This window comes from Lutjanus erythropterus, chromosome 11 (assembly GCF_056507025.1).
Source record: "Lutjanus erythropterus isolate fLutEry1 chromosome 11, fLutEry1.hap2, whole genome shotgun sequence".
Lineage (NCBI taxonomy): Eukaryota > Metazoa > Chordata > Actinopteri > Lutjaniformes > Lutjanidae > Lutjanus > Lutjanus erythropterus.
In genome coordinates this window covers 23,217,039-23,234,001 of record NC_139327.1, presented here as the reverse complement: position 1 = coordinate 23,234,001, position 16,963 = coordinate 23,217,039, and the positions used below count along the sequence as shown (strand labels likewise).

Sequence of the window (16,963 nt, the reverse complement as noted above, 5' to 3'; positions counted from 1 at the left end):
TTGGTTCTATCTAGTGAACCAGCCCACGTTTCCACCAGTTTTGAGTGGAATTACTGTAATTAAGGATGTCATCAACAGAGGGCACTGCACAATGACGGATCAAACAGTTCAAAATTAGCTGAGAGAACCAAACAAGGAACATAAAACCTTTCAGCTGCAACTATTAATCTTTAATTATTAATTGATTATTAAGATAATCTGCATCTATTGTGATAATCCATTTTTGAGACATTTTTTAAATAAAAAAAATTTAAAATATTCTGATTTCAGTTTCTTAAATGTGAATATTTTCTGATTTGTTTATTCCTCTCTGACAGTAAACTTAATAGTTTTGTGTTGTGGACAAACCAAGATATTTGAGGACGTCTTCTTGAGGTTTGATTCTCATTTTTCACCGTTTTCTGACATTTCATGGACCAAACAACTTAACCATTTATTGAGAAAATAATCGACTGATTAATCAATGATGAAAATAATTGTTAGCTGCAGCCCTAAAAACACTGTATTTGGCTAAACAATTTCACCATATTTTATTTTTTTGAGGTAATGCAAAAGTACCTGAAAGTAATCGAATTACATTACTTTAATATTGTGATACTTGGATTATGTTACTGACTACATTTTTAACAGGTACTTAGTAAATGTATTCAAATGTATTTTTAAAGTGAACCCCCAATCCCTGAGAATTACATGTACTTATACCTGGACTATATATTTTCACACTGAGTAAGATTTTGCATGCAGGTCTTTTATTTGTATCATATTATTTCTTCACTGTGATGTTACTATTTTTAATTAAGTAAAAGTACTTCTTCTGCCACTGTATTTACTTATACCTGCTCAGCCTACTGTAATTCCTGCACATGTCCATACTATCTATATAATTAATACTATTCTTACTGTATTTATCGCTCATATTCATGTCTACCCCTTGCTGTTTATTTATACTACATACTTCTATACATTACTCTACACTTTACTGCTTTTTACACTTTAGGTTTGATGCTAAACTGCATTTCGTTGTCTCAGTTCTTTTACTCTGTGCAGTGGAAATGAAGATGAATCTAAAATCTAATCTAATGAGTGATGCATTATTACAACCTGTGACAAATGATCTGTGTGATGAGCTTATTGACTGAGAAATAAAGCTTTTATATGCATTTTTTTTTTCCACAATGCAACTTCTCCTGATAAGGCGTCATATACCACCTTAAATATGGACAGATTTTCACTGACATGCCTCTTTTTATGTCAAATATTAATCCAGTCAATGAACACGTCAGCAGCTCTTCTTACAACAAATAGGAGGCTGCCTTTGATGACCACCGAACCTTTGAGCTTTTCATTACAGATGGTGCATTGTAATACCGTCTGTCGTAAAATCTGCACTGACAGTGTGGTGTGCAGCTCAGTCGTATTCTTCAATCTGAGCAATAAAAATGCAGATACTAAGTATTCCTCCATAGAAAAGTGCTTGGTGGTCCCTCCTTTATTTATTCTCGCTGTTGAAATGTTAAAATCTTGTTGTATTCCAAACTATCTCATTACATCTAAGCTCTGCCATGCTTTCCTGATAACACTGATAATAATTTCCAACAATGTATGTTCAGTTTCATGAAAAAAAAAATCCCTATTTTACAGAAACACTTCCTGAGTTCAGAAAAAAAAAGTTTAAGCTCCAGTTATTTGATGAATCACTTTTGTGGCTTAAATATCATATTAATGAAAATATAATATTGATATTTATTTATTTTCCAACCACCTGTGCTTCACATACCTGCTCTTTGTGATAGAAAATAAGCACTTCTTTGGATTTAATATGATTGACAGATTGTTTTATGACATGATTGAACTATTCTTGGCCTTATCTCACATATGTGTAGGAATAAGTCATAAAACAACAAAGACTTCTCAGTAATTTCCGTGTTGTGTAAGATCACAAACTACAGTGATATGTTTATTAAGCATAGATTAGGAATAGATGTCTCATCTTGCTCTTTATTGGTTTACAGACTTATAATAACATCATAAACTCTAACTTTTAGCCAGTAGCTCAGCCTTAAAGCTGAAATCCATGTTGCTTTTAGGTTAAAGGTTTATGGTGCTGATATGTAAGATTTGAGTGATTTTTGAAAGAAACTCTTAAAGACAACATTAAAGCTCAGTATCTAATAAAGTCATTACATGCAGAGATTTATTACTAACACAAGTAAAGTTGCCCACATTTTTTGGTACATTTTGAAGAAGTCATAAGGATGTAATTCAGTTTTATGAAACTGTAGATGTTTGTCCCTTGACCTCAAGTAAAGTGGTGTCATTTGGACCTGTCATAAAAATCTCATTAAATGTTATAAGGCCAGTTTGACGACAGAGTATAGTACCAAGGTGATTCAGTTTACAGTTAAGTGACAGACACACAGCTGTTAGCTGGTTTACTTGTTGCTAAAGCAGGCAAACCTCTGACTGCTGTCTGCTGTAGCTTCTGGAGTTTTTGAACTTTTGCCCACCAAAGCCAGCTGCTTTCACTCTTTGTTCTCTAACCACATTACACTGTCATAAATAATCTACCCTCTGTAATTAAGGCACCTAAAATGGCAAATTTTAATTTTAAAGCTTTATTTATTTATTTTCATTGGTGAAGTTTAGAGGTGCTGATAGGAAAATCTTGTTACCACTGACAGAACAAGGCTAGCTGTTTCTACCTCTATATTCCTTTAAAAGGGAATTAAAATGTTTTCCCTTACTTTATGTTAGAATGCTGGATGTTCCTAAAAATGTCATTAAGTGTTTAACCTTCATTGTAAGTTTCATTAGTTTGCCCAGCTGTTCCTTCCTTTGTTTTGTGGAATTTATTGATTGATTGATTGATTGAGTCAAATGAAAGTGGGACAGTGCTATCAGTGAGATTTCCACCCACTGAAAGCACTTTTTCACTAGAGGCCATGATAATGATTTGGTGACTGAGTGCACTGTGCATGGTAGTATATTGTTCATTATTTTAAAATTATAATAATCCCATTTTTACTAAATGTAACTGTAATCATATTATGTCATCCAGATACATAATCCCACTGTATGTTACTCTCCAAGCCAAGTCAAGTCTAAGTAAGGCTACAGCAGCAAAATCCTTGAGTGTGGTGAACTGAACAAGGTGTTTATTGATTATAAAGTCCACTCAGTTTTGTCCTCTAACTCTGATAACACAGCAGCATTTCCTCTTGAAAGTACTGTTTCTTGAATCCGTTATAACTAAACCTGCACACAAAATCGTAGACCTTGTAGATGACTCTATCACTTTGTTCAGCTCAGCTAGCACCTTCCCTGCACCTAACCTTTGATAAAACCTGACCAAGCAGCTCCCCGTTACATGACAAACCTGTCTATTGTTTCACTATCTCTCTCCTCATCTGTCAGTCTCCCCACCTCCTTCTACTTTTACTGTTTCCCAATAGCTTCATCTGTTGGATTGTGATCTCTGAGGTGTTGAGTTAATGTTTGATACACCACAACAGAAAGAGTAGATTGCACTGGTTTTAGCCCCATTACCTCACTGGTTCTCTGTGGAGCACATCTTTGCTTTTCCTCAACTTCATCTTCATCTTCTGCATTCTCTTCAAGTGGACCAGTCGCCGTTTTTCATCCATCTGCTCTGAGCCCCATACCTGACAGACCTCAGGATAGTTTTTGGCCTCTGGGTTTCTTGTCGGTTTTGCCAGGAGAATCATGGGTGGCTGGTTACATTGGCTGTGGTACCACAGAAACTACTTCATCATCACTGTCACTCCAATCTTACTCCTTCCTCTGCCACTCAGGTATCCTACATCGGTAAGTGAGCGCATGTGGTTTTAATCTGTGTTTGTCTTGACTGAGAAGAACATAACTAATAAGTCTGTGCCCCCTCTACCCTTCCTCTGTCCTTCTTCAATGTACAGCACATGCCGTGGAGGTACATCATGGAAACATTTATTATATTTGGCTAATACTGTCCCGTGCTGTCAGGACTGCAACAGAAGTGCTCATGTAATTTCACATGCACAACAAATATTGGCCCTGAGGATTTCATATCCTTTTAGGACAACCTGCTAAATTAATCTGCCAACACACTCTCCAAAAAAATTTTTTTTATATCCTTTGAAAGTGAGCTAATAAATGACCTGATGCATGATTTTTGTAGTTTTGGTTTTGTACTTGCAACTAGTCATCTGTGTCTACAAATTTCAAGACGTGCATGAGCCAGCAGCTCAGTTAGCAAAGTTAACAAATTGTACTCTGGAGATAAAATGCTTGGTCATGTGTGAATTGGGTTTCTGTGAACAAACACTTATGCCATTATAATTATTTGAAAGAGATGCATTTTAATACATTATGGCTTTAAATCTAAGCCATAAAACTGAGACTTGATACCACAAAATAAAAGGGAAATCTGATTATATTTGACCTGAAGTGGATTTTATGTGACAACCTATAACATTCAAGTAAAGTTAAACCTTCAGATTGTCAAAAGGGATATTCAGAACATATATGAAACAAACCATACGGCCTGTGTGTGCGCTGTTGTTATCACTCAACCAATTCTCCAATGTAAACTACCTAATCCAAAAGGAAGATAATCTCTAGGGTCTGCCTCCAGGGCCAAATTCCTAACACGGTATCTAGAAACACTGTTATCTTATACACCCTGTGACCCAGGTTACCTATTATGTGTTTAAATGCTTCGGTTGGACAGCGTAATTCATCAGCATGTTGATTGCTAATCTTTATTTTTGGATGATGGATAAGAGATTCCAATGTACTGCTGATTTTAAACCACTCTTGAACCCTCGTGCCTCAACAGAGAGACTTACAACACAGTGCCATAAAGACACTTAAAGATGCAGAGCTTCCCACAGTACGGTCGTATTGGCCTGTGATGAGTTTTACATCTGGGTGTTTTTCATTGACAGTTATAAGCTGTGAAAATATGCTATAAGAGATTGAGTTTATTCATCTAGTTAGATGGACTGATAATTCATAAAGAATAATTTGTCAAAGGGTTTTTAGCTCATGGATAATTTATGCATCTGTTTTAATTGTTTACACTATCTACATATTTCTTGTGGCTACAACTTTATTGGCTCATGCTTTGTGCAGCACTTTATGCATCCACCTGGAATTAATGAAATTAAGAATAGTTTGGGGAAATAAAGTTATTTATCATTTAATTAAATGGTAAAAAAAAAAAAAATCTACTATTCTCATATCTGGAATGTAAATATGAATTCATAGCCAGCAGCTGTTAGCTTAGCTGAACATAAAGATGCAAAAACAGGAGGAAATGTCTAGCCTGGCTCTGTATGAAGGTAAAAATCCACCAAAGCTCACTAAATAACACATCGTAGCTTGATTGTTTAATCTGTGCAAAGGCTGGAGTCTTTTTGTGGCTGATAGCAGTGATTTCCTGGAATCTAGTCTTTATAGCTAACTGTTGGTTGCCTGGCAACTGCACCGCTACTAAACAGACCGTCCATAAAACCACAACTTCTTGTCAATGCTTCTTTTTTTTCCTATGAATTAAACAAACAAGATACAATGTGTGGTTACAACTTTTATTTCTACTGTAAATATAATGTTACAGCTACCAGCTGTTAGCTTAGCTCAGTATAAAGGTGAGAAACAGGAGGAAATAGCCAGCCTGGTTCTGTCTGAAGGTAAAACATCCACCTACCAACATCTCCAAAGCTCACTAAATAACATATTATACCTTGTTTGTTTGATGTGTAAAAACACTGGACAAAAGCTGCACTTTATATGGCTGAGAGCAGTGACACCGTGGAATCTAGTCATTATGGTTAATTGTTGGTTGCCTGGCAACTGTTCCTAGCTACAAAGTAGTCCACCCATAAAACTGCAATTTCTTGTTTTTACTTTGGTTTTTGCACAGATTAAATAACCAAGATACAATGTGTTGATACCACTCTCATGGCTACTGTAAATATGAATTACAGCCAGCAGCTGTTAGCTTAGCGTTATGACATGAAGCAGGAGGAAACAGCTTGGTCCTGTCTGAAGATAAATAAAAATCTACCTACCAATGCATCCAAAGCTTACTATAATAACACATTATGTTTTGTTTGTTTGGGCTATTCAGAAAGAGACAAAAGCCAGACTCTTTTTGTGACTGAGGGCAGTGACATCATGGGATCCAGTCATTATGGCTAACTGTCGGTTGCCTGGCAGCTGGTCCTTGCTATGACATAGTCAGTCCATTAAACTGCAACTTGTTGTTTTCACTCAGGTTTTTACAAGATACAGTGTTGATACCACTGTTATATCTGTACTGTAAATATAATGTTATAGCCAGCAGCTCTTAGCTTAGCATAAAGACGTGAAACACGAGACACAAGGCTTGGCTCTGGCTGAAGGTTAAAAATTCCACCGATTTTTACTTACTTACTTTTATTATTTTTACCAATGTCTCCAAAACTTACTAAATAACACATTTTATCTCATTTGTTCAATCTGTACAAAAAATTGAACAGTTCGCCATACTTTTTTTTTTGGATCAGTGACTTCCACAAAGCTAACTTCTGGTTGCCTGGCAACTGCTCCTGGCTAAGAAATAGTCTGCCCATAAAACTGCTGTAAAAGCTGTTATCACTTTGGTTTTTGTACAGATTAAACAAATGAGATATGATGTCTTAATTAGTGAGCTTTAGAGGTGCTGGCCTACAGATTTTTTTTTTACAACTGAGACATGCTAGCTTGACTTCCAGTCTTCATGCTAAGCTAAACTAACCTAACCTTTCCTGGCCTCAGCTGCAAAGCGTTCAGACTTTAATGTGGTATAGATCCTTTTATCTAACTCTCACCAAGAAAGCAACATGTTTCCCAGACATTGTTCTTCGTCAAACTGCATCATAACCAGCTGATTTGAGCGATGTCTCATCTGCGTGTTAATGGAAAGTTTTGTGTCGGGTAGATACAACAGTCTTTGTGAAGAAGGTTTTTACTGAGGACCCATAAAGAGTTATCTTGTGCAACAACAGTATGATAAACTGTTTGTTTTATGATCAAGGGTTGCTGCTATCTGCATCTGTGTAAGGTTGTATTACCTTTTAAAGAGACAGTGGAGATAAGACAAGGACATGAAAGCTGAAATACTGTAGGTACTGTAAGGGTTTCTGCCTCTGCTTCTGTGTGTCTCTTTGCATGTGTTTGATCTTTGCACGTCAGCAAATTTCAGATGTAAAATGTCAAAATGCTGCACTGATAATGTGATGCTTGTTAGTTGTCATTTAGAGAATTGGAACATGTGTGTGTGTGTATTTACAGGAGGCGAAATGTGGTTATGCCATCATCCTCATGGCTCTGTACTGGTGTACAGAGTGTATGCCTCTGGCTGTGACTGCCCTTCTGCCAGTCATCCTCTTTCCTATGATGGGCATCATGAAGGCTGATGCGGTACAGTCATTATTTACATATTGTGCTTATTTATGTGCCAACTTATATGTACCCATACTTTGATACCTGTAGGAAAATACTGCTGCCTATGACTATAAGGTTTTAGGATGGGAGACCACTACAGTGTGCCCAAATAATCAGAAGAAGGAGGAGAAAGAAAATGAGCTCAACTAAAGTTAAATGCTGCTGGATCTGCGTTTTTCCTGTGTCTAGTTGCATGTTAAGTTTCAAACTTAAGTTTGTCATTGCATTTTTACTAGGAAACATCAAAAACAGCTTACAAAATCCCTCAGTATTTTTGATAAATATGCTTATTAGGTCTTTGTCATAGCGTTAGCAGAGAAGATCCATTAGATATGAATCTGCAGTCAGCAGCCTGTTAGCCTAGCTTGACCCTAGCAATTCCAGTTGCCTCACTATGATCCCATATTTTGCCTCAAGACGAGGAGGTCAGAGGTCAGAGGTCAGGATCAGCTCGAAGCCAGCTGAAGGACAGAACAAAACCAAACAGAGCACAATACAATAGGAGGTTTACTTTGTATTTATTGAGGAAACTGCATACAGAAAGGTCTGATTTGACCTTTCAGTCACTTACCTTTATTGACGTAGACAATTCTGCTGATCCCAGTGTTTTACCTTTATTGCTCATAAATTGGATGATATATTACCTCAGTACGGGAGGTTCACGTTACTGCAGCAGTTCCATAACTTGTTATGCATGTGTTTCTGATTCTTCTACTGATGATAGTGTGTGTGTCTGTCACCTCTTTCAGGTCAGTATTGAGTATCTGAAAGACTCTAACATGCTGTTCATTGGTGGCCTGTTGGTCGCCATCGCAGTGGAGCACTGGAACCTTCATAAGCGGATCGCTCTCCGAGTTCTGCTGCTGGTCGGAGTTCGTCCGTCCCTGTAAGAAAGCATTGCTATACAACAAAAACACAACAGACAGCAAAAACAAAGTTCTGAATATCTTAATCGTACTACTGACTTGTCCACCTTTTCAGATAACTTTCCTTATCACATTTAAAAGTGACAGTACATGCAAAAATTGAAATAAACATGCTCTAGTGATTACACACACCCTCCATTCAGCACTTCTTGTGATAGTATTCATCATATATCTGAATTTACACTGTTGGCCACTACTGAGTGATTCTTCTTCAACAACCAGAAGCATCAATTATAAAAGTAGAGATGTTCCGATACAATTTTTCCCTCCTGATACCGATTCTGATACTTGAATTTTCTGCTAATATCAAGTAACAATCCGATAGTTGTGTGTTTAAAAATATTGACTTACAAAGCATAAAACAGCTGTATACTACAATGCATTCATGGATGTGATATGATAGTTGTCGTTGTTGTATAGCCTGGCTCAGGTAAAAAAAAAATATGGCGTTGTGTAAAGGCCAAATTACAGTGGCACTATAATTGGGCCTTTAGGACCTGGATTTATAACAACAAACAAACAAACAAACAAACAAAAGTATGCAGAAGAGGGATTATTAAAAACAGTCATGATTATAGTTTATGGGAGAAATTATTCCATTATTTATCCAAATCATTTCCACTTTTTTTGCAACTTTGAGAAAAGAGTTTCAGTATATTAAAACATGACAAAACAGTGTAGATAAAACACTATTGTGAAACTGAATGATGTGTTAAATTTAAAATATTTTGCAGTGATAAATGAAACTATTTTAATGCAATGTTATACTAATTTTGTATTATTCTTTGATAGTACAAAATAGATGTTTTGTAAGAGCAAAAAATACTATAAGTCTCATGATAAACCAGACCCACATATAACTTTATACACATATAACTTTAAATACTGAATATAACTTTAAATACTGAAACATCTTTTTCAGCTGTAGTACTCTTTGATTAAGATCTGATCACCACCTTTGTTCAGGATCACTTACTCGACTCTCCTCTCTCACAGTTTAATGATGGGCTTCATGATCGTCTCGTCCTTCCTATCCATGTGGATCAGCAACACGGCTACCACAGCCATGATGCTGCCCATCGCCAACGCCGTGCTGCAGCAGCTGAAAGCCACAGAGGCCCAGGCGGACGCACGAGATTTCCGTTCTGCAGCAGAGGACAACCCCACATTTGAACTGGAGATCAGACAAAACAAACCAGAAACCACAGACGAGAAACAGCCAGAGACCAAGACTGAGCTGGAGGACAGAGTGTGTAAGTAAAAAAAAAAGTCTGCTACATAGATTTAGTTAAGGTTCATGATCATCTTGACGGTAACATTTTCAAAAACTTGTCTTGGGCTGCAGATGAACATGAGTTCAGTCCGGAGGCACTGATGGAGTCCAGGAGAAAGGCGATCGAGGACAAGTACACGTTATTGACCAAAGGGATGAGTCTCAGTGTGTGTTACTCTGCCAGCATCGGAGGCACGGCCACACTCACTGGCACGACCCCTAACCTAATCCTCAAGGGCCAGATTGAACAGTAAGGCAGTAACGAAGGCAGACAGTTTTTTGTTCCAGACGTGAAACAGCTGACCGTCCTAATTCCTGCTCTCATCTCTCCACCTCTCTTCTCTTTTGCGAAGGATCTTCCCTTCGAATGGGGGTGTGATCAACTTCGCCAGTTGGTTTGGCTTTGCTTTTCCCAACATGGTGCTCATGCTGATCTTGACCTGGTTCTGGCTTCAGGCTATATTCCTGGGAATCAAGTAAGTCAACTTCATCCTGGTACAGTCTGACAGACACGCTGCTGTGAGCAACGAAAAGACATTTATTTTCCTCATTCTCAACATCGTGTCTAAATGATCATTTAACCACAAAACAAAACCATCCCATGCTTAGCCATGCATTAGTTCAAGTTGCATTATGACTTAAAAATACAAAAAAACACATTTTCCGCAAAATTTTAGAGAATATGTTTATTTGCTTTCTTGGCGGAGGGTTAGATGAGCAGATCCATTAAATATGAAGCTACAGGCAGCAGCCTGAAACAACAAAACTAACTAAACTCACTTTCCAGCACCTTTAAAGCTCACAAATTAACATGTTAAAATGTTACATGTTAACTGACCAACAAATTAAACAAAGAAAAATTCTGACTAGAGCCTCACATGTGTCAAACCCAAGCTAATGGGCAAACTAGGTAGCAATAACTAGCCTTATATTATTCTATTATTAGAATTATTATTATAATATTAGTAACTTCTTTATTTGCTGTGTATTATTAAGAGCAGCTTGCTAAGTGACAGACTGGGACACTTCAGCAGAGCTGTAGTTAATGTTATTAGTGATACCTGTGCATTTCTTACCCTGACATGTTAAATAACTGCAGTGAAAAAGGTCTATGATCTTACAGAGGCAGCCTTTAATCGGTGATGGGTTTCATTATGATGCCTTCCAGCTTTGCTAATTCCCCATCATTGTGCTGACACTTCGAGTTAGGAAAAGCTGCTGGATGAGATTTATGGTACAAGGTGCACTAAAAGAGTGCACGTCATTATCAAGGACAAATCCAGGCAGCTGTGTATTTCTGCTGGTGCTCACGTAAGAGATATCACAGCACCAAAGCACACAGCACATGTTTTATATCCTCATGCAGTCAGACTGTGAGAAAACCCTATTGTGTCTGTTAAGTGAGGACTTTTTGCTTCACCATGACTGAGGAAGCAGTGAAGAAAGTAATTTGTTGAGTGATAAACTAATTATCTTCAATAGATAAACTCTGTCCAAACCTGCTATTCCACATAATGACAGCACCATGAAAACATGCTGTAAATTCAAGGTTTGCTTTACCTTCAAGTTCATTGAACTTAGTCCACGCTTGTTAATGTACTAACATTTCCTTGATTTGTCGGACAATCTGCAGCATCTTTGCACTTTGTACTTTTCTCCTCAGCCTGAAGCAGACGTTTGGCTGTGGTGTGAAAAGCGACAGAGATAAGGAGGCGTACATGGTGATGAAGGAGGAGTACAATAAGCTGGGGCGCATGAGGTTTGCCGAGGTGGCGGTGCTCTGCATCTTCGTCCTGCTGGTGCTGCTGTGGTTCACCAGGGACCCGGGCTTCATAGACGGCTGGGCAACGGTGCTCTTCAACCAGCAGGGAACGTGAGTCTTTGCGTTTCTTTTCTTTTTTTAGACTTCGAACAGTAAGTCTGGTGATATTCTATATTCTTATTATTGTCAATAAATAAGACCTGAAATTTAAAGTGAATAAATCTACAGTGTGTAGCCATGTGCATATGTGTGTGCACATGATCAGTGAAAGACATCTATATTCCAAATTTCTGAAAAACGGTGAAGGTGATATCTCAGGAAAGCCTTGAGGGAATTTCTTCAAATCTGACATAAATGTTCAACTGGACTCAAAGATGAACTGATTAGATTTTGATGGTCAAGGGTCAACGAGCACTGTGACCTCACTAAACACGTTTTTGACCAGTCCAGAATTCATCCGCTAATTATAACAAAATTAGAATAAAAAATCTAATACGATAAGATGATGACATTTTATATCCAAAAGGTCAAAGGTCAACTTCACTGTGACATCATGATGTTCATCTTTCTATCAGTCGTCTGTACTCCACTGTAAAAAATAATCTCTGTTTGAACATCCTGTTGAAATCAGTCTTGATGTTGGAAGGGCGGCGCGCAATGTTGCTAATAAAAATAATCAATAATTCCCCTCAAATGCATTAAAACTAAAATAACAAGCCTGTTTTGTGAAGCAGTAATAGAAAACTACAGATATATGTGCTAAAATGTAGGTGGTAAAAGTAAAAAAGTTTATAAATAAGTACTCAAGTACAGATTCTTGAAAACTAGTATTTTTACTTAATTACTTCTTCCTTCCTACTTCTCTCCCTTGTATCTGTATTTCATTCGGTTCTCTCTTTTTCTCTCAAAGTGTGCAGAAACTCTTAACTGGTCCTCAATTTAAATCTTTTTTTTATCTCTTACAAAAAAGGATAAAGCAGTTTCACATTAATATTTGTCCACATTGTTTAGTTCACACGTTTATGGCAGCAACAAACATATAAAGTTTTGTTACTTTGTGTCCCTCAGGTATGTGACAGATGGAACCGTCGCTATTTTAATGTCGACGCTGTTCTTCGTCATTCCGTCTCGGTTGCCCACGTGTGGAGGCTACGGTTACAACGACGCAGGTGAAATGTTGATTTGAACCCCACTAAACACATTTATGGAGAAAAATCCCTCATGATAGAATGCAGTAATGATGTTCAGGTGACCTAAATTTCAGCTCATCAGAGCACTGGGTGATGATTGCCCGGCGGATATGACCCTGCTCTTTTAAAGTAATTACTGTTTCATGTTCACACTTCATCTGGGCCTCACAGGTAAGCTGGTGAAGGCTCCCAAAACTCTGCTGAACTGGCAGGTGGTTCAGGACCGAATGCCCTGGAACATCGTCCTGCTGCTGGGAGGAGGCTTTGCTCTGGCTGCCGGCAGTGAGGTAAACACCCATCAACACCGTGTTTGTTTCTTTTTAGACGCCATTGTTTCCTCTGATATTGTGCTGAAACGATTTGCTGACTTTTTCAAATGTGAAGACACTTGTGTATTTCATGTCATCGTCATTGGACAGTTGTTTTGTAACAGTGGTACTCAAAGTAATAGCAGACATATGGCACGAGTCAGGGCTCAACAGCAAGGGTTTTCTGCATGCCTGGGGCAAGTAAAATGCCTTTTTGGGCAAGTAGTCAAGTCAGGTCAGATTTTCTTTATATAGCCTAGTATCATAAATCATAATTTGTCTCAGGGGGCTTTACAATCTGTACAGTTCATATATATTTCAGTCTGGATCAAAGTGGTAAAATGACGAACAGACATATCCATCCCTGGAGCCACCTTGCTAGTATAGCTAATGACAACACTATTTTTTAAAAAAGATCAACATTTCTGCTTGAAATGTTTGTTTACAGGAGTCAGGTCTGTCCAAGTGGTTGGGAGAGAGCCTGGCACCTCTGGAGCAAATTCCTCCCTTTGCCATCTCGTTGCTGCTCAGCCTGCTGGTGGCCACGTTCACTGAGTGCTCCAGCAACACCGCCACCACCACCCTGTTCCTGCCCATCCTGGCCTCAATGGTAAACACAACTCACACGTCCACATCCATGCAGCAAACACACAACATCTGCATGTATTTAACTGCGTTGTGTTTCTTTAAGGCCGTAGCTATTAAGATACACCCGCTGTATGTGATGCTGCCCTGCACGATCGCTGCCTCTCTGGCCTTCATGCTGCCTGTAGCCACACCACCCAACGCCATCGCCTTCTCATTTGGAAACCTTAAAGTCGTCGACATGGTGAGATTCACACATTACAATCTATGATGCAAATATCAGTCATGTGAGATGTTTCTTGGATCTAATTTAAAAGAAGATAATAATGAGTCTGTGTTGAGGTAGAAGAGATCCACTGTAGATACAACCTCAATATGAGAAAAGTTGGAACGTAAAAACAAAAATGTTCAAACTGATAAACATAAGAGATTTCTGTAAATACACACTAACTCTGAATTTGATGCCAGCAATATGTTCCAAAAAGTTGGGACAGAAGCATGTTTACCACTGTGATACATCACCTTTTCTTTTAACAAAACTCAGTGAGGGTTTGGGAACTGAGGACACTAATTGCTGAAGTTTTGAAAGTGAAATTCTTGATATATGATTTCAGGTGCTCAACAGTCTGTGGTCTCAGTTGTCGTGTTTTACACTTCATAATGCACCACACATTTTCAATGGGACACAGGTCTGGACTGCAGGCACCTCAGTCTACTACCTGAACTCTTTTACTATGAAGCCACGCTGTTGAAACACGTGCAGAATGTGTCTTGGCATTGTCTTGTTGAAATAAGCAGGGATGTCTTTGAAAAAGACGTCGTCTGGATCACAGCATATGTTGCTTCAGAGCATTAATGGGGCCTTCACAGATGTGACAGTTACCCATGATGCCATGGGCACTAACACACCCCCATACAATCACAGATGCTGGCTTTTGAAGTTAGCGTTGGTAACAGTTTGCATGGTGCTATAACTCTTTACCTTGGAGGACATGACATCCATGATTTCCAAAAACGCAGCACACACAGCGCAGCACACTTGCACGTTGCATCAGTCCATCTCAGATGAGGCCATGTAGTGTCCTTTATATCAAAGGTCATAGGCATTTAATATTGTTTTTTGTCCTTGTCACTTACATGCAGAGATTTCTCTGGATGCTCTGAATATTTTAATATTATGGATTGTAGATTGTGAAATTCCTAAATTCCTTGCAGGTTTGTGTTGAGAAATGTGTGCAGTTTTTCAACAAAGTAGTGAACCTCACCCCGGTCTTGTGTGGGAACAAATGAGCCTTTTGAGGATGCCACTTTCATACCCAATCATGATACTGTCAGCTGTTTACCTGTCAAATGTTCCAGACAGGTGTTTTCTGAACTTTTGTTGCTCCTGTCCCATCTTTATTTAAAAAGAACAAAGTTTATCAGTTTGAACATTTAATATCGCATCTTTTTATTGAATTGAACACAAGTTGAAAATAATGTGCATTAATTTTTTGTCTTAAAAATCCTGCAGATCTCTTGTTGTTTTAACGTAACTGAAACTGTACACTGATCAGAATGTGACTGTCTGTTCCTCCAGGTGAAGGCTGGCTTCATGCTGAACATCATCGGGATTTTAACCATTAATTTAGGTATCAACACCTGGGGATACGCCATGTTTGACATGGGCGTATTCCCTCAGTGGGCCAACATTACAGAAGTCAAACCTTGAGTAATGGAGGACAGAGAGAGATGGTCTGAAAACCTGTCTTCAGATCTTAATTGTTTCTCTCTAATACAGCCAGAATATTCATGACTAAATAAGCTACAATCAAAGCAAAGCAAAACATCTTATCTTAGTTATTATTTATTAAGAGTCAAAAACAACCCATCAGCTGTCATCAGACTCTGATCCAGATGTTGCTCATTCCTGATTGGTGCACAAGTAACATCACTTTTTTCTAGCTGAGTCCCGCCCACTTCAAACCAGAGAGAAGAGCAAAAAATTACACACACAAATGCAGAAATCTCTCCTGTGACAAAAGAACAAAAACTATTGAAACTTCGGAGGAAAATAGTCTGTTCTTGTGGGGTCTCATTCTCTAGTCAGAAACCGATTGAGGGAAAAGTTTTAAGGGCCTTTAAAAGAAAGAAGGGACTGACACTTTAAATTTCAAGAAGTGTAGCAGAAGCTCTGATAATTAATGTGAAGAAAAGAAGTAGAGTAAATGAAAGGTTGGTTACAGTAAATTTGGTAAAGAAAATGAAGCTAAAATCTAAAATTAAACACCAGTTAGACCCAGTTTCACTCAGCAGTACCTTTACTCTGAATCAATGTTTTAATTCTAAACAAACCTGTAAACTATAAAACCAGAAACTGTGGTGGATTTACAACCAAGACTGAGATAAACTTAAAGCGCAATCAGAGTATTATCTCTATTATCAGACACACTCTTCAGTACTTCCTCGTGTCATTCCAGTGACAGAACAAAACAAAACTGATGTCTTCATTAGAAAAAAATGGGGTCATGTCCTTGTAATCTGTTTATCATGCTCGATGATGCAAAGATGCAGCACACTGTGTGTTTCAGTGATTCTTATTCAACATAATGATATTACTCTGAGTGATGTGGTGTTTACAGATGACATGTAAAAGAGCTGAAATTGAATTAATTGTATCAGTTAATTTAACTTATTACTGTGGTCCTTTTGTCGGACCTTGAGTCTTTGTTTTTGTTGCATATTTTTTGTTTTATCAGTGTTTTGGTCGCACTGTTTTTTACCGTGAACAACCATTAACTTTATATTTCTTATCTTGTAATTTGCGAACATCAAAGTGGCAGGACAAGGTTTGGTTTTATCTTATCTTGGAAAATATGCTTTTGTTGAGATAATTTACTTTTTTTCTTTAGATAAACTTGAATCTTTGAGTTTTAGAAACCTAAAAAATGTATTTCAAAAATTGTTGAATAATAGTTAATAGTATTTTCAATAAAAACGTTTAATTTATAGTCAAACAAATAATGACAAATGAGCGTCACAGCTCACTGTGACCAATTTTTGAAATACAAATTATTTTGAGTTTCTAAAACTCAAAGATTTCAAGTTTATCTAAAGAAGAAAAGTACATTATCTCAATTTCACATTGTGAATTTTTTTAGTTTATTTCCAAACTTTAGTGTTTGAGTTGGGGTCAAACTATTGCAGTTGAGTTGTCTCAATACTTTTTTTTTTTTTTTTACAGTCTACTGTTGTACTTTGCTAAATATCATATTGGTGAGGAATTTTGGAAGCAACTAGTGGCTGAATGTTAACTAATGCTAGTAAAAACGCTAAGACAACATCAACCGATACAGTGAAAGAAAGCTCAGTTATCCAGACAGCTAATTAATCACCTGAAGATGTCAGCGAAGTTGTCGATGCCTCACTTGAAGACTTGTTGTCCATGGAGGGTTAAATTAAACTTTTTATGAACT

General features: G+C 37.7%; 1 protein-coding gene across 1 annotated transcript; it reads left to right on the top strand.

Moving 5' to 3' along the window:
- The first annotated feature begins 3,484 nt into the window (after window positions 1-3,484).
- LOC146319105 (solute carrier family 13 member 2-like) lies at window positions 3,485-16,688 on the top strand. Its single transcript, XM_084729700.1, has 12 exons — window positions 3,485-3,825; window positions 7,312-7,440; window positions 8,214-8,350; window positions 9,387-9,643; window positions 9,736-9,913; window positions 10,017-10,139; window positions 11,327-11,536; window positions 12,494-12,594; window positions 12,787-12,902; window positions 13,372-13,533; window positions 13,615-13,752; window positions 15,088-16,688. The coding sequence occupies exons 1-12, from the start codon at window positions 3,724-3,726 to the stop codon at window positions 15,217-15,219; spliced, it is 1,785 nt and encodes a 594-aa protein (XP_084585826.1). The 5' UTR covers window positions 3,485-3,723; the 3' UTR covers window positions 15,220-16,688.
- Window positions 16,689-16,963: the final 275 nt, after the last annotated feature.